Source organism: Mytilus trossulus, chromosome 13, assembly GCF_036588685.1.
Source record: "Mytilus trossulus isolate FHL-02 chromosome 13, PNRI_Mtr1.1.1.hap1, whole genome shotgun sequence".
Taxonomy (NCBI): Eukaryota; Metazoa; Mollusca; class Bivalvia; order Mytilida; family Mytilidae; genus Mytilus; species Mytilus trossulus.
Genome location: NC_086385.1, coordinates 14,850,352 through 14,867,788, shown reverse-complemented (window position 1 = coordinate 14,867,788; position 17,437 = coordinate 14,850,352). Strand labels below are relative to the sequence as shown.

At 31.7% G+C, this 17,437-nt stretch overlaps 1 protein-coding gene across 1 annotated transcript in view; it reads right to left on the bottom strand.

Moving 5' to 3' along the window:
• The window catches only part of LOC134694113 (serine/threonine-protein phosphatase 6 regulatory ankyrin repeat subunit C-like), a 51,394-nt gene extending 40,280 nt beyond the window's left edge, over positions 1–11,114 (bottom strand). The window contains exon 1 of the mRNA XM_063555109.1: positions 10,987–11,114. Coding sequence (XP_063411179.1) covers positions 10,987–11,114 — 128 coding nt within the window. The remainder of the gene's footprint in view (positions 1–10,986) is intronic.
• Positions 11,115–17,437: the final 6,323 nt, after the last annotated feature.

Sequence of the window (17,437 nt, the reverse complement as noted above, 5' to 3'; positions counted from 1 at the left end):
ATTCCTCCTTTCCATTCTTAAAGGGGCTCCTGGGTATAAATGATTTTTTTTCCTTATATAGGATTTCGATATATTCTGTCATAAATGAACTTTATCATATACTTGAAAGAAAAATGAAATAAAAAAATGGGGTCACCGTTCATTTAAGCTAAAATCTGCCTCTGGAAGAAGCATACATTTTTGTTAATGTCCTTTTTTTCTGTTGAACTAATAGGAGAAAAAGAGGAAATATCGAAATAAAAAAATAACCTAATATAAGAAATCGCTTAAATTTTACAATTATTTAGTTTATGTACAGCTTATTTGAAAACAATAATAAAAAATATAGGTCACCGATGAGTTAAAAGAGATATTTCAAATTTAAGGCCAAAATATGGCATTTTTGCACCAAAGGGAGATAATTTGGAGCTTTTTCAATTTTTAAAGTCATCTTGGGCCAAACCAAATTAATTTTTTGGGTTGTTTTTGTAACATATCATAAAGTTACAACTAATACTGTGATAAATAAAATTTGTAATGAAAAAATAAAGGTTTAATTTTTTGCTAAAATTTTTGTACCCACGAGTCACCTTAAGTTTATTTAACATAACAGTTATTACCAACCAACATGTGTATTTTATAGTTGCCGAAGGAAATTTAGTTCTACATTGTGATATTATCCAGGCTACGAACTACTAATATTTGATTTCACTTTTAAGTTCAGCGCGTGTATCAGTGTAAAATATATATCAAAAATATTCCTACTTTCGAGTTTAACACCTTGTTCATTTCGACACCATGGATTCAGTTTTCATTCTGAATCAATACTTAGAACTACTATCAATTATATACCGCAATACATGATCGTCATGCAATCGATAAAAAATAAAGACAGCACGTTAAGACACCGAAGCGCATTTGTGGAATTATCTTCATCATGAACGACCAAAAGCCGAATATTTGAAGGCCGTGGTTTGTAAGAGCTTCAATAGCTGATAAAAAATTAAATATGATTGTTCAAAATTGTACATTTATTCTTTTCACCTGCCGATATGATTGCAGGTAATAAAAAGTCGTTAATAGAACAAATATAAAAACAATTAAAAACCAATTGTTCAGAGAACAATTGAAGGTCTTTCCATCAAAACAATGTATTTTGATATGAAAAGTTGTGAAACTAAGTTTAAAATGTCATTTCAATCGTCAAATGATAGCTCCTAGTAAACTGATTCCAAAAATATATTGTTTCCATACATTTTTTTTAAATAAGGGAGATAATTTGTTACTTCCGGTTTGAAAAATGTTACTTCCGATTATATTTGAATATTTACTTGACACTGATTCCAAAAATATCTGGTTCTATATACTTTTATATTAATAAAGTACAAAAAATGGCTACTTCCGGTTTACAAAAGGTCACTTCCGGTTGTTTTTTTTCAAGGTTAAATGGTTTGATACCTTTTTCTAAAAGTTGTATATCTTTATCATGTATACAACTCGTCTAAACATCAACCCAACAATGTTAGATCTGTAAATTTGCTTTCGCAAATTTTTGGTTCTTCCCTCGCCGGGATTCGAACCCATGCTACTGTGATATCGTATACATATACATATAGAATAAAAGCAAAGGTCAAAATCTAGACCGTCAAATTAAGCTATGACCTTGAGATCAATTTCAAGGTCATAAACCAAGGACCTCAAATCAAAAGACCATAGGTCTTAATGAGTTATATCACCAAACGCGTATTTTTACATACAAGAGGGGAGAAAACTCCCTTTTACATTCAACGTACGCTTGCAATCAAAATTTACATCTTACGACATGTCGCAACTAACAATTTAGTAAAAATAATTTGTTGATATCTTATACAGTCTTTGGATATAAGTGAAAATAAGCCAAATTTAAATATCAGAATATGACCTTGACCTTTGACCTTGACCTAATTTTCATTGTTTGGGACCAAGGACCTCAAATCAAAAGATCCTAGGTCTCTATCACTTATGATTTATAAGATAGAAATTCATATCACTTAAATCAGATGCATAAGGGGAAATAATTCTCATATGGAGCGGTCATATCGCTTCGGTCAAAATAGGACAAATCATGCGAAGGATATAACGAGCAATTTTGTAAAATAAATTTGTCATAATCTTTTACGGTTGCGAAGGAGATGCGCTAACAAGGAAAACAGTGTTTGGGGAGATAACTCCTACAAAGAAAAGTATTCATTTACGCAGGGTAAATTTCAAAAGCGCATAAACTGTTCGATATTATATACAAAATATCTAAGCGACATATTGTGAAACAAATGTTTATTGCAAGAACAAAATTAGGCAAAAGAAAAAAAAAAGAAAAAATTCAAAACCAATTGTTCAGAGAACAATTGAAGGTCTTTCCATCAAAACAATGTATTTTGATATGAAAAGTTGTGAAACTAAGTTTAAAATGTCATTTCAATCGTCAAATGATAGCTCCTAGTAAGCTGATTCCAAAAATATATTGTTTCCATACCTTTTTTTTAAATAAGGGAGATAATTTGTTACTTCCGGTTTGAAAAATGTTACTTCCGATTATATTTGAATATTTACTTGACACTGATTCCAAAAATATCTGGTTCTATATACTTTTATATTAATAAAGTACAAAAAAATAGCTATTTCCGGTTTACAAAAGGTCACTTCCGGTTGTTTTTTACAAGATTAAATGGTTTGATACCTTTTTCTAAAAGTTGTATATCTTTATCATGTATACATATAGAATAAAAGCAAAGGTCAAAATCTAGAACGTCAAATTAAGCTATGACCTTGAGATCAATTTCAAGGTCATAAACCAAGGACCTCAAATCAAAAGACCATAGGTCTTTATTATATTTAGTTAATGAGTTATATCACCAAACGCGTATTTTTAAATACAAGAGGGGAGAAAACTCCCTTTTACATTCAACGTACGCTTGCAATCAAAATTTACATCTTACGACATGTCGCAACTCACAATTTAGTAAAAATAATTTGTTGATATCTTATACAGTCTTTGGATATAAGTGAAAATAAGCCAAATTCAAATAGTAGAATATGACCTTGACCTTTGACCTTGACCTAATTTTCATTTTTTGGGACCAAGGACCTCAAATCAAAAGATCCTAGGTCTCTATCACTTATGATTTATAAGATAGAAATTCATATCACTTATATCAGATGCATAAGGGGAAATAACTCTCATATGGAGCGGTCATATCGCTTCGGTCAAAATAGGACAAATCATGGGAAGGATATAACGAGCAATTTTGTAAAATAAATTTGTCATAATCTTTTACGGTTGCGAAGGAGATGCGCTAACAAGGAAAACAGTGTTTGGGGAGATAACTCCTACAAAGAAAAGTATTCGTTTACGCAGGGTAAATTTCAAAAGCGCATACACTGTTCGATATTATATACCAAATATCTAAGCGACATATTGCGAAACAAATGTTTATCGCAAGAACAAAATTAGGCGGAAGAAAAAAAAAAAAAAAAAAAAAATAATCAGAAGAAAAACAATAGGTCTTTCCACAGAAAAGTGGAAAGACCTAAATATGATGGCATACACGTGCATTCAACAATGTGATGCCAAAACGTACAATGAAAAATATATTAATACTCAAACCTAACATCCTATTCGGCTTAGTTTCTTTGTTACTCCGAAATGCTGATCGTTTAGAATACACTAGAACTCTGTTTGTTAAATAATTCTTTAACTGAATTTCTTCATAGAATTTTGAGAGTAACACAATATATTGTTTGTGGTAGTAAACCATATATTACAACTGAGATTGTTAACATGTTTATGTGCACAGAACTTTTAAAAGACTTTGATAAAGTTCGTCTAAAACTCGATTTACGGTCATCTTTCAAAGCTACGACCATCTTGTGTCGGGTACGACCATGATCCAAAATACTATTCGTTGACGTAACGACTATCACACATTTAATGTTACGATCATCATGCTCGAATCTTTTAATGACTATTTTACGAAAATTGAAATAATTTTATGTATCAAATTTGGTTTCAATATCAACGCACTTACGATTAGTGTATATTAGACAAGCGGTTTGGCTCAAATGAACCTTTTACTGCACGAAAATCGGAGAAGAAAATCTGATCTGTTTAGTTGACTCTCATATTCGGATAAAAAAAATAATAAGTGGTAGGATTACGAATGAGAAAACTCTGCACAATGGACCAAATGATTAAGCCATTAACGGATAAATTACACCATACAGTCTTCAGTGAGACAAGTCTATACGGCATAGCTATCTATAAAAGGCCCAGAAATTACTAATGTGAAATAATTCAACAGAGAAAAGTAATTGTCTGAAAAACATAATAAATATTCATATATAAAAATGCCGGAAAAACAAATATGTAACACAACAACAAACGATAATTAACCACTTAGTTACAGGCTCCGAATGAATTGCAGGACATATAAGTAAAGAAATAAATATCTGAATTTACAAAATTTGTTGTCTCATAATGATGCATACTTTTACAGAAATTGAGAGCTCTGTAATATACAGTTTCCAATATTTAAAAATAAAATAAAAATAACAATTAAAAACCAATTGTTCAGAGAACAATTGAAGGTCTTTCCACTGAAAACAATGTATTTTAATATGAAAGTTGTAAAATTAAGTTTAAAATGTCATTTCAATCGTCAACTGATAGATTATTGTACGCTGATTCCAGAAATATATGGTTTATATACATTTTTCTTTAAATAAGGGAGATAATTTGTTACTTCCGGTTTGAAAAATGTTACTTCCGATAATATTTGAATATTTAATTGACAGTGATTCCAAAAAGATCTGGTTCTATATACTTTTTTATTAATAAAGTACAAAAAAAAGCTACTTCCGGTTTACACAAGGTCACTTCCGGTTATTTTTTCAAGGTTAAATGCTTTGATACCTTTCGCCAAAAGTCTCATGGCTATATCATGTATACATATGAGCTGAAAGCAAAGGTCAAAAACTAGAACGTCAAATTAATCTATGACCTTGAGATCAATTTCAAGGTCATAAACCAAGGACCTAAAATCAAAAGACCATAGGTCTTAATTATATTTGGTTAATCAGTTATATCACCATACGCGTATTTTAAAATACAAGAGTGGAGAAAACTCACTTTTACGTTCAACGTACCCTTGCAATCAAAATTTACGTGTTACGACATGTCGCAACTAACAATTTAGAAAAAATAATTTGTCGATATCTGATACGGTTTCTGGAAATTAGTGGAAATAAGCCAAATTCAAAAATTAGAATATGACCTTGACCTTTGACCTTGACCTATTTTTTATTTTTTTGGACCAAGGACCTCAAATCAAAAGATCCTTGGTCTCTAGCACTTATGGTTCACAAGATAGATGCATATCACTTATATCAAATGCATAAGGGGAAATAACTCTCATATGGAGCGTTCATATCACTTCGGTCAAAATAGGACAAATCATGCGAAGGATATAACGAGCAATTTTGTAAAATAAATTTGTCATAATATTTTACAGTTGCGAAGGAGTTGCGCTAACAAGGAAAACAGTATTTGGGGAGATAACTCCTACAAAGAAAAGTATTCGTTTACGCAGGGTAAATTTCAAAAGCGCATAAACTGTTCGATATCATATACCAAATATCTAAGCGACATATTGCGAAACAAATGTTTATCGCAAGAACAAAATTAGGCGGAAGAAAAAAAAAAAAAAAAAAATAATCAGAAGAAAAACAATAGGTCTTTCCACAGAAAAGTGGAAAGACCTAATAACAATTAAAAGTGACAATTTTTTCTTTTTTATTTGATACTTTTGTACTTCTCCGATAATCGAGTACGTTTTATGTATTAGGATTGAAAATAAACCTTAACCCTTTCAGTGCAACGAAAAAATCCGCAACTTTCTGTTTACTGCCAAGCTTGTTTTTTTCTAAAGTACACAATAATATTTGCCGTCAGTGACGTTAACAATAACGTCGCGTCATAAGATTTTGAGTAAAAGGGTATGACGTCTTTCAGTGATTGATTGACAATTTTGAGACCTCTTGCTTCTCTATGCGTAGAAATATTATTTTCTTTTTCGGTAATACTTTTATGAAAAATGACTTTTAAAAATCCCATGGGCAAAAGTAAGTTTAGGGAGACGGATTTATATAAGTTTTTTTTCACACTTGTTTCCGAATCATTCATTTGAACTTTATGTAACCTTGTAATATATATCATTAATAAATACTTCTGAACTAGTACAAAGCAGAGGATTTTTTTGTTTACGCTAGTATGAGAATATGTTCTCGTCCTAAATATACACATTAATTTGACGCTGGACGTTAAACAAAAAAGCACTAAAAATTAGCGAATGGGCTACGAGCATTCGTGAATTAATAATTTATTAAGTCACGCATTGAGAATGTTAACATGTTTTAATTCTAAGATTATTGTTACTATTTGTATATTTCATATCAATTATACTGTCAATTTTTTTTACAGGTATGCACAAGACTTCATCACTAGTCAGCAGAGGATAAGAAGATTTTCGCGTCTTCATTTCTGGTTTAAAGTTGGTGCTGTAACTTTAGATGAGATGACAGGATTTATATCAGTAATACTTAACATGGGCCTCATACGTAAACCATCCATTACAGAATATTTGAACACCAAATTTCAAAGTCAAGATACTGTTTGGTTTCGTAACATGTTTTCTAGAAATCGATTTCAGAGCATTTTGAATTTTTTTCATATCGTAGATAATACTACAATACCGAATCGGAACGACGATAATTATTCACCTTCATCAAAATTTCAGTGCTTCGTTGATCTTTTTAATCGACAGTCGAAACAACATTACATTCCAAAACAGAACCTAAGTATTGACAAAAGCTTAATCGCATCTAAAGGCCGGTCATCAATAATACAATATATTCCTTCAAAAGCGGCGATATTTGGTTTCAAGCTTTGGGTATAAGCCGGGGCCGTCAGTGTCTATATTTGTCAAATCAGTGTCTAAAAAGGCAAACACTATGACCCAACACCACAAGGAATGTTACAGGGTGCTTACGTAGTCAACAAACTGTTAGATGCCGCAGGATTGTTTAACAAAGCTTATCATTTATTTACTGACAGTTTTTTCTCCTCAATTAATCTGGCGGAAGAGCTTTTAGCAAAAGGTACATTGTAATCTTGTACCTCCTTGTGTACAAAGTACAACCAACTACCCGTTGCGAAATGGTCATGATATTATTGTTCCATTTTGTAGACTTTCCCTTACTACTGAATCGTTTATTCCCTCTACTATACGTGAATGGAATAAACTTGATCCAAAAATTCGCAGTGTCGACTCTATTTCTAAATTTAAGAAAGAATTAAAAAACGATAGTCTAGTATGTAAAATTGAAACGTTTTATTTGTACGGCCCAAGGAAATTAAATATTATCTTAACGCAATTGCGATGTTCCGCTTCACCATTGAACAATGACCTATTTAGAGCTAACATTATAAATGATCCTTCTTGTCGTTGTGGGTCCGATATTGAGGATGTCTACCATTACTTCTTCGTTTGCCCAAAATACACATTATGTAGGAAAAACTTATTCGATAACCTTAACTGGCTATCTGAAAACTTTGTTTTAGATACAAAACTATTAACTTGCGGACACTTGGAACTTTCGAACGAACAAAATATTCAAATTTTCAAACAAGTTCAGAATTACATAAAAAGGTCAAACAGATTTCTTATGCCTTGATAGAGCGTTATTATTATTGCTGTCACAGGACGTCATCGTTGTCATCAATCCACAAGTCATCGTCACAGAAGTATGCGATTTTTCAAACTTTCTTTTTCCTTTTTTACTTTGTCTCCTCTTTGTTCACCTATGAAAGCTAGTATTATATTGTATAAACTGTTTGTTTTATATGCATGTCCATTATATTATACTGTTATTGTAACTTTATATTGTAGGCAGTTGCTATTTGTCCGGCTAGCCGGACGAATAGTACCAGGACTATTTGTCCGGCCAAAACAATGCGCATGTCACTATACTATTAGTATGTGCGTGTAATATTATCTTCAGCAGCACCAGGGGGGTAACACATGTTTGTAATCTTAAGTGTTAGGGCCTAATCTTGTTACTAGTAATTGAATTGTTTTTCTTCATACTATATAGTCCAATGTGGATAAACAATACATCGAAAAAAATCATAAAATATCCTATATTTTTATTATAAGAAGAGAGAAGAAATAACTTGTAAAACAAATTTGGGAAGTGTTTGACTCGTGCATTTTAAGTTGACGTAAAGGATTTTGTCTAGCTGAAAAAGGTACAAAATTATTATGTCTGTAGCTGTCAAAGAGAATTATAGACCCCTTGCCATACAGTTATCCGTATTTTGAGTGAAAGGTGAGATATTTTTCTATAATGCCCCACCCCCAAAACATTTTTTTTTTTTGTTTACGTGAGGGGGTTGGGTGACACGGTGTGCTCCTTTTCCCAAATTTCTCTTTTCTATTTTTTCTCCTGATCCAATCTTTTTTGTCCCGTGTATTTCAATACCCCACTTTTTATAATCATATTTCCAACATCCCCACTTCAAGTTTGTAGCCTCAACACCCCCCCCTTTCCCTAATGTACTACTTTGAAGGCTACTTGCAAGACTCATTTTTGGAATAACTTGAAACTATAAGCTAAATTTCATTCAGTTAGACATGCAAAATTGTAAAGGCCTTTCTCAACTACTCTTGCTTTGAACATATTTTCCACCATTTACATAGCTGTAGCGAGTCGAATAATTTTGTAAAACCGATCAATTATCTTTTATTTTCCATTTTCCTTGTGATTTCAATTTTTTAGAGTCACTTTTAAGATTATATCATTCTTGGAAGTTCATACTATCGTTTTCCATGTCAAATTCCGAAAACTGCAAAAAATATTTAATACAAATATTGATATCACCGTTTTCAGCCATCTTAAAATTGAAGATCAGTGATTACACGCGCCTCCTTGGTGCTACTGAAGATATTATTACACCCGCGTCCGAACGCACATGATATGACATGCGCATTTCCATGGCCGGACAAATAGGCCTGGCACTATTCGTCCGGCTAGCCGGACATATAGCCACTCCGTATATTGTATTATGGAAAAGACTTCATAAGTATGATTTACTTGTGTCTATTCCATTTTGCTTTAATTCAGCAAATAAAATATGTTTAAACTAAAGGTACATTGTTCACTGTAACATTACGCGCTAATCGGGAAATGCTAAACACAATCAAGAATCCTGTTTTGCAGGAAAAGGAGAGCACTTATATTAGAAGAATTCTGTTATGTGCATATAAAGGAAGGAATGGTCGAAAACCAGTTAGAATCATATCCTCTTTTTCTAAAGCAGCACAAGAAAATGATAAACCGGCTATGATTTGCTCGTATAATAAATTTATGGGGGGTGGGGCGTAGATTTGGCTGACATGATGACAGAGAGTTACAATGATGGACGAAAAACGTTAAAGGTTTGGAAAAAGGTTGTTTTTAATCTTATGCACCGTATGGTGATAAATGCATACATTATTTATAAAGAAAACACTTCCGATAATCCGAAATTGTCGAGACTATCCTTCACACAAAGACTGATAGAGGATCTCGCTAAAAATCACATGGTGCTAAGAAACGAAAACCAAGACGACAATAGACAAAATAAGAACAAACACGGGATCAGTGGCAAATAGTTCATGCATTTTCAGAACGAGGGGCGTTTTGGGTGTAGCTTGCCGTTTACATGGTTTACATACATGTAGCCTATTAATGTAAACACACCCTTTTAAGTTGTCAGTTGCAAATACCAAATTTGGTCATTGTCGGAATAAATAAAATATATTTGTACAAGCTTTAATTAAAATGCGAGAATGTACACATGATATTTTAATTAATGGACAATTTATGATTTACGCGTGAAAACGTGTACCTTTTTAAACCGACTCTCAATAAAATCATTAATATCTTAACGTAAACATTAAATGCTTCTGTTCGCTTCCGTTTTTTATTTCATCTTCCGGCATGTTCATTTTTGGTTCGTATTATAAACTACTGTTAACGTGAAAATCCAACTACGTCTCGTATGTCTATACTTTCGCGGACAATCGCACTTTAGCGTCCCCATCGCACTTTAGAGTCCTACATATTTAACAAAGAAACACAACTAGAAGCTCTAAAGAGTATGTGTCGCTCTATTAAACAAACAACACAGATATATTCATGACAAAATTGTGTTTGGGTGTTGGTGTTGTGTTTGTAGATCTTAATTTACTGAACATTCTTGCTGCTTAAAATTATCATTATCTATAATGAACTTGATTCAGAAGTGACTGGAAAATATTTGTAAAAAATTACCTACATTTACAAAATTTATGAAAATTGTAAAAAATTTACTATAAAGGCGAATAATTCTTTAAGGGGTCAATTGACCACTTAGGTAAAAAAAAATACAAGAATTTGATTAAATTCAGTTAGCCACCTTTAATTAATTTTTTTAATATTTTCAAATTAACTTGGAATTTCATAAAACTATTCAGCTATCTTTATTATAAATTGATTTTATAGACTGACAGGTTATTTTGTAGATTTGTTGCTGTCAAATGATGTTTTAATCGATAGGTAATTAAATAAGCTAGAATTTTAAATTTGGACTAAAAAATCTGTATTCAGCCCGACTAAACAATTTAAGCTTTGTTTTACCTTTTGATAAAATCCTAAAAATTGACAGCCATAAACCAGGTAAATTTTAACCAAATTCAGACTGGTTGAGTAAAAATCAATACAGTCGGGTTCAGATATAGGACATTTCAGACTTTTACTGGTTTAACCTGTATGATAGAGACAGATATTTATCTGTTAGCTCAAAAAACCTACATCTAAGATTGTATATTAAACAATCGTTTTGCGCTGTGACAGTACATCAAAGTTGAAACAAGGAGATTGTTTTTAACTCACCTGTCTTTCGCTGTGTCAGCAAGTTTTGTTTGTTTACATTTTGTAAGAAGAAATTCAACAATATGCTCTTGGTTTTCCATGACTGCAATATGAAGAGCTGTTTGAAGGTCGTAATTACAGACATCCATCTTATAGCCTGAAACTTCAAACCTGTGATTAAAATTAAATCAGTAGATAAACAATATTGTAGTAGCCTTCAACAAGGACTTTGCATATTTGTTATATAACTTCTTTATCACAGCATTGAATAGTATGATGGCCATTTTTTTATTTTTGAACTTTGAATTTTTATAACTACAAATAAACATTTCAATCTGTGAATTGAATATTTAAGAGTAATCATTGTCATGCCGAAATGTATATATATATTATAAACAAATAGTATCACTATAATAGCTGGTATTTGAAGTACCTGAACGTATTTGGTGTGTCAACGATTTTATATTTAAGAATTCTTTTACTGAAGAGATGATGGTATTATTCAGTTTTTGTATTTCTGCCTCTAAAAGTCCAGCATAAAAAATAACGATATTAAAGAATTTCACTTGCTTATGTATGATTCGGAAGTATGGCGATCATGGTAGTTGGTAGTTGTGAGTTACATGTAATATTCATTAATATTTTAAACGTATATCAACTATTTTCAAGAGTTAATATGTTTACATGGATCGTAGATGAATTTTAGGGCTTGGTAAACAACATCACACTAAAATTAAGATGTGCTTTTTCGTCCAAAATAAGTCATTTAAACGTATAATTACCAAACTTGCAAACCAGATCTTTGTATATATGGACGAACTTAGTACAGGTTTGAAGTAATGTGTGGTAACAATATCCTTTAATAAGCTACCAGTAATAATTAGGTCTTTCCACCTTTCCGTGGAAAGACATATTGTATTTGTTCTGATTATTAGGTCTTTCCACCTTTCCGTGGAAAGACCTATTGAATTTGTTCTGATTATTATTAGGTCTTTCCACTTTTCCGTGATTGATTTTTAATATTTTGATAATAAATTAGATCTTTACTTGTGGAAAGACCTTCAATTGTTCTTTGAACAATTGGTTTTTAATTATTATTATTATTATTAGGTCTTTCCACCTTTCCGTGGAAAGACCTATTGAATTTGTTCTGATTATTAGGTCTTTCCACTTTTCCGTGGAAAGACCTATTGAATTTGTTCTGATTATTATTATTTTTTTTTTTTTTTTTTTCCGCCTAAATTTTTTTCTTGCGTAGTATTGATGTTTCAAAAGATGTCGCTTAGATATTTGGAATATGATGTCGTATAGTTTATACGCTTTAAAAATTTACAACTGCGTAACAAAATAATTTACGTTGTAAGAGTTATCTCCCCAAACACTGTTTTTCTTGTGGCCACTACTCCTTCGCAACCGTAAAAGATTACGATAAATTTATTTTTACCAAATTGCTCATTACTTCTTCAGGATTAGGATATTCATTTGGATCGAAGATATCAGGAGACTCCATATGAGAGTTATTTCCCCTTATGCATTTGATATAAGTGATATGTGTTTCTTACTGGTAAACCATCAGTGATATAGGCCTAGGGTATTTAGATTTGAGGTCCTTGGTCCAAAAAAATGAAAATAAGGTCAAGGTTAAAGGTCAAGGTCATATTCTAAATTTTGATTTTGGCTTATTTTCTCTTATTTTCAACAACCGTGAAAGATATCGACAATTTCCTTTTACTAAATTGTGAGTTGCGACATGTTGTAACTTATAAATTTTGGTTGGAAGGGTGCGTAAACAATAAATGAGAGTTTTCGCCCATCTTATATTTAAAATCATGCCTATAGTGATATAACTCATTAACCATACATATTACAGACCTAGGGTCTTTTTGTTTGAGGTCCTTGGTTGGTGACCTTGAAAGTGAGGTCAAGGTCAAAGGTTAATAGGACGTTCTAGATTTTGACCTTTGCTTTAAATTCATATTTATACATTATAAAGTTATAGGAACTGACATTTTAGATTGATTTTTAATATTTTGATAATAAATTAGATCTCTACTTGTGGAAAGACCTTCAATTGTTCTTTGAACAATTGGTTTTTAATTATTATTATTTTTTAGGTCTTTCCACCTTTCCGTGGAAAGACCTATTGAATTTGTTCTGATTATTATTATTATTATTTTTTTTTTTTTTCTTCCGCCTAATTTTTTTTCTTGCGTAGTATTGATGTTTCAAAAGATGTCGCTTAGATATTTGGAATATGGTATCGTATAGTTTATACGCTTTAAAATTTACAACTGCGTAACAAAATACTTAACATTGTAAGAGTTATCTCCCCAAACACTGTTTTTCTTGTGGCCACTACTCCTTCGCAACCGTAAAAGATTACGACAAATTTATTTTACCAAATTGCTCGTTATATCTTAAGGATTAGGATATTCATTTGGACCGAAGCTTTACGGAGACTCCATATGAGAGTTATTCCCCCTTTTCCATTGAATTAAGTGATATGCATTTCTAAATGGTAAACCATAAGTGATAGAGACCTAGGGTCTTCAGATTTGAGGTCCTTGGTCCAAAAAAATGAAAATGAGGTCAAGGTCAAAGGTCAAGGTCATATTCTAAATTTTGATTTTGGCTTATTTTCACTTATTTTCAAATACCGTATGATATATCGACAAATAATTTTTCATAAATTGTTAGTTGTGACATGTCCTTACTTGTATATTTTGGTTAAAAGGGTGCGCAGACAATAAATGGGAGATTCTCCCCATTTTACATTTAGAATTACGCGTAAAGTGATATTACTCATTAACCAAACATATTAAAGACCTAGGGTCTTTTGATTTAAGGTCCTTGGTTTGTGACCTTGAAATTGAGGTCAAGGTCATAGGTTAATAGGACGTTCTAAATTTTCACCTTTGCTTTAAATTCATATAAATACATCATAAAGCCATAGGAACTAGCATTTTAAACTGATTTTTCATATTTCAATATCAAAATAGATCTTTACTAGTGGAAAGACCTACAATTGTTCTCTGAACAATTGGTTTTTAATTTTTTTTTTTTTTCTTCCGCCTAAATTTTTTCTTGCGTAGTATTGATGTTTCAAAAGATGTCGCTTAGATATTTGGAATATGATATTGTAATGCGTATGCGCTTTTAAAACTGACAACTGCGTAACCAAATACTTTATGTTGTAAGAGTTATCTCCCCAAACACTGTTTTTCTTGTGGCCACTACTCCTTCGCAACCGTAAAAGATTACGACAAATTTATTTTACCAAATTGCTCGTTACATCTTAGGGATTAGGATATTCATTTGGACCGAAGCTTTACGGAGACTCCATATGAGAGTTATTCCCCCTCTTTCATTTGATTCAAGTGATATGCATTTCTAACTGGTAAACCATAAGTGATAGAGACCTAGGGTCCTCAGATTTGAGGTCCTTGGTCCAAAAAAATGAAAATGAGGTCAAGGTCAAAGGTCAAGGTCATATTCTAAATATTGATTTTGGCTTATTTTCACTTATTTTCAAATACGTTATGACATATCGACAAATAATTTTTCATAAATTGTTAGTTGCAACATGTCCTTACTTGTATATTCTGGTTGAAAGGGTGCGCAGACAATAAATGGGAATTTTTGCCCATCTTCCATTTAAAATAACGCGTCAAGTGATATTACTCATTAACCAAACATATTAAAGACCTAGGGTCTTTTGATTTAAGGTCCTAGGTTTGTGACCTTAAAACTGAGGTCAAGGTCATAGGTTAAAGCACGTTCTAGATTTTGACCTTTGCTTTAAATTCATATTAATACATCCTAAAGCCATAGGAACTAACATTTTAAACTGATTTTTCATATTTCAATATCAAAATAGAACTTTACTAGTGGAAAGACCTTCAATTGTTCTCTGAACAATTGGTTTTTAATTATTATTATTATTAGGTCTTTCCACCTTTCCGTGGAAAGACCTATTGTATTTGTTCTGATTATTATTATTATTATTATTAGGTCTTTCCACCTTTCCGTGGAAAGACCTATTGAATTTGTTCTGATTATTATTATTATTATTTTTTTTTTTTTTCTTCCGCCAAATTTTTTTTCTTGCGTATTATTGATGTTTCAAAAGATGTCGCTTAGATATTTGGAATATGGTATCGTATAGTTTATACCCTTTAAAAATTTACAACTGCGTAACAAAATACTTTACGTTGTAAGAGTTATCTCCCCAAACACTGTTTTTCTTGTGGCCACTACTCCTTCGCACCCATTAAAGATTACGTCAAATTTATTTTACCAAATTGCTCGTTACATCTTCAGGATTAGGATATTCATTTGGACCGAAGCTTTACGGAGACTCCATATGAGAGTTATTCCCCCTTTTCCATTAAATTAAGTGATATGCATTTCTAAATGGTAAACGATAAGTGATAAAGACATAGGGTCTTTTGATTCGAGGTCCTTGGTCCAAAAAAATGAAAATGAGGTCAAGGTCAAAGGTCAAGGTCATATTCTAAATTTTGATTTTGGCTTATTTTCATTATTTTCAAATACCTTTTGACATATCAACAAATAATTTTTAATAAATTGTTAGTTGCGACATGTCCTTACTTGTATATTTTGGTTGAAAGGGTGCGCAGACAATAAATGGGAGTTTTTGCCCATCTTACATTTAGAATTACTCGTAAAGTGATATTACTAATAAACCAAACATATTAAAGACCTAGGGTCTTTTGATTTAAGGTCCTTGGTTTGTGAACTTGACATTGAGGTCAAGGTCATAGGTTAAGATGACGTTCTAGATTTTGACCTTTGCTTTAAATTCATATAAATACATCATAGAGCCATAGGAACTAACATTTTAAACTGATTTTTCATATTTCAATATCAAAATAGATCTTTACTAGTGGAAAGACCTACAATTGTTCTCTGAACAATTGGTTTTTAATTATTATTATTATTATTATTTTTTTTTTTTTTCTTCCGCCTAAAATTTTTTCTTGCGTAATATTGATGTTTCAAAAGATGTCGCTTAGATATTTGGAATATGATGTCGTATAGTTTATATGCTTTAAAAATTTACAACTGCGTAACAAAATACTTTACGTTGTAAGAGTTATCTCCCCGAACACTGTTATTCTTGTGGCCACTACTCCTTCGCAACCTTAAAAGATTACGACAAATTTATTTTACCAAATTGCTCGTTACGTCTCCAGGATTAGAATATTCAATTGGACCGAAGCTATCCGGAGACTCCATATGAGAGTTATTTCCCCTTATGCATTTGATATAAGTGATATGCGTTTCTTACTGGTAAACCATCAGTGATATAGGCCTAGGGTCTTTAGATTTGAGGTCCTTGGTCCCAAAAAATGAAAATAAGGTCAAGGTCAAATGTCAAGGTCATATTCTAAATTTTGATTTTGGTTTATTTTCTCTTATTTTCAACAACCGTGAAAGATATTGACAAATTCTTTTTACTAAATTGTGAGTTGTGACGTGTTGTAACTTGTAAATTTTGGTTAGAAGGGTGCGTAAACAATAAATGAGAGTTTTCGCCCATCTTACATTTAGAATTACGCGTAAAGTGGTATTACTCAGTAACCATACATATTACAGACCTAGGGTCTTTTTGTTTGAGGTCCTTGGTTGGTGACCTTGAAATTGAGGTCAATGTCATAGGTTAATACGACGTTTCAGATTTTGACCTTTGCTTTAAATTCATATAAATACATCATAAAGACATAGGAACTAACATTTTAAACTGATTTTTCATATTTCAATATCAAAATAGATCTTTATTAGTGGAAAGACCTGCAATTGTTCTCTGAACAATTGGTTTTTAATTATTATTATTATTAGGTCTTTCCACCTTTCCGTGGAAAGACCTATTGTATTTGTTCTGATTATTAGGTCTTTCCACCTTTCCGTGGAAAGACCTATTGTATTTGTTCTGATTATTATTAGGTCTTTCCACCTTTCCGTGGAAAGACCTATTGAATTTGTTCTGATTATTATTATTATTATTTTTAGGTCTTTCCACCTTTCCGTGGAAAGACCTATTGAATTTGTTCTGATTATTATTATTATTATTTTTTTTTTTTTTCTTCCGCCTAATTTTTTTTCTTGCGTAGTATTGATGTTTCAAAAGATGTCGCTTAGATATTTGGAATATGGTATCGTATAGTTTATACGCTTTAAAATTTACAACTGCGTAACAAAATACTTAACATTGTAAGAGTTATCTCCCTAAACACTGTTTTTCTTGTGGCCACTACTCCTTCGCAACCGTCAAAGATTATGACAAATTTATTTTACCAAATTGCTCGTTACGTCTTCAGGATTAGAATATTCCTTTGGACTGAAGCTATCCGGAGACTCCATATGAGAGTTATTCCCCCTTATGCATTTGATATAAGTGATATGTGTTTCTTACTGGTAAACCATCAGTGATATAGGCCTAGGGTCTTTA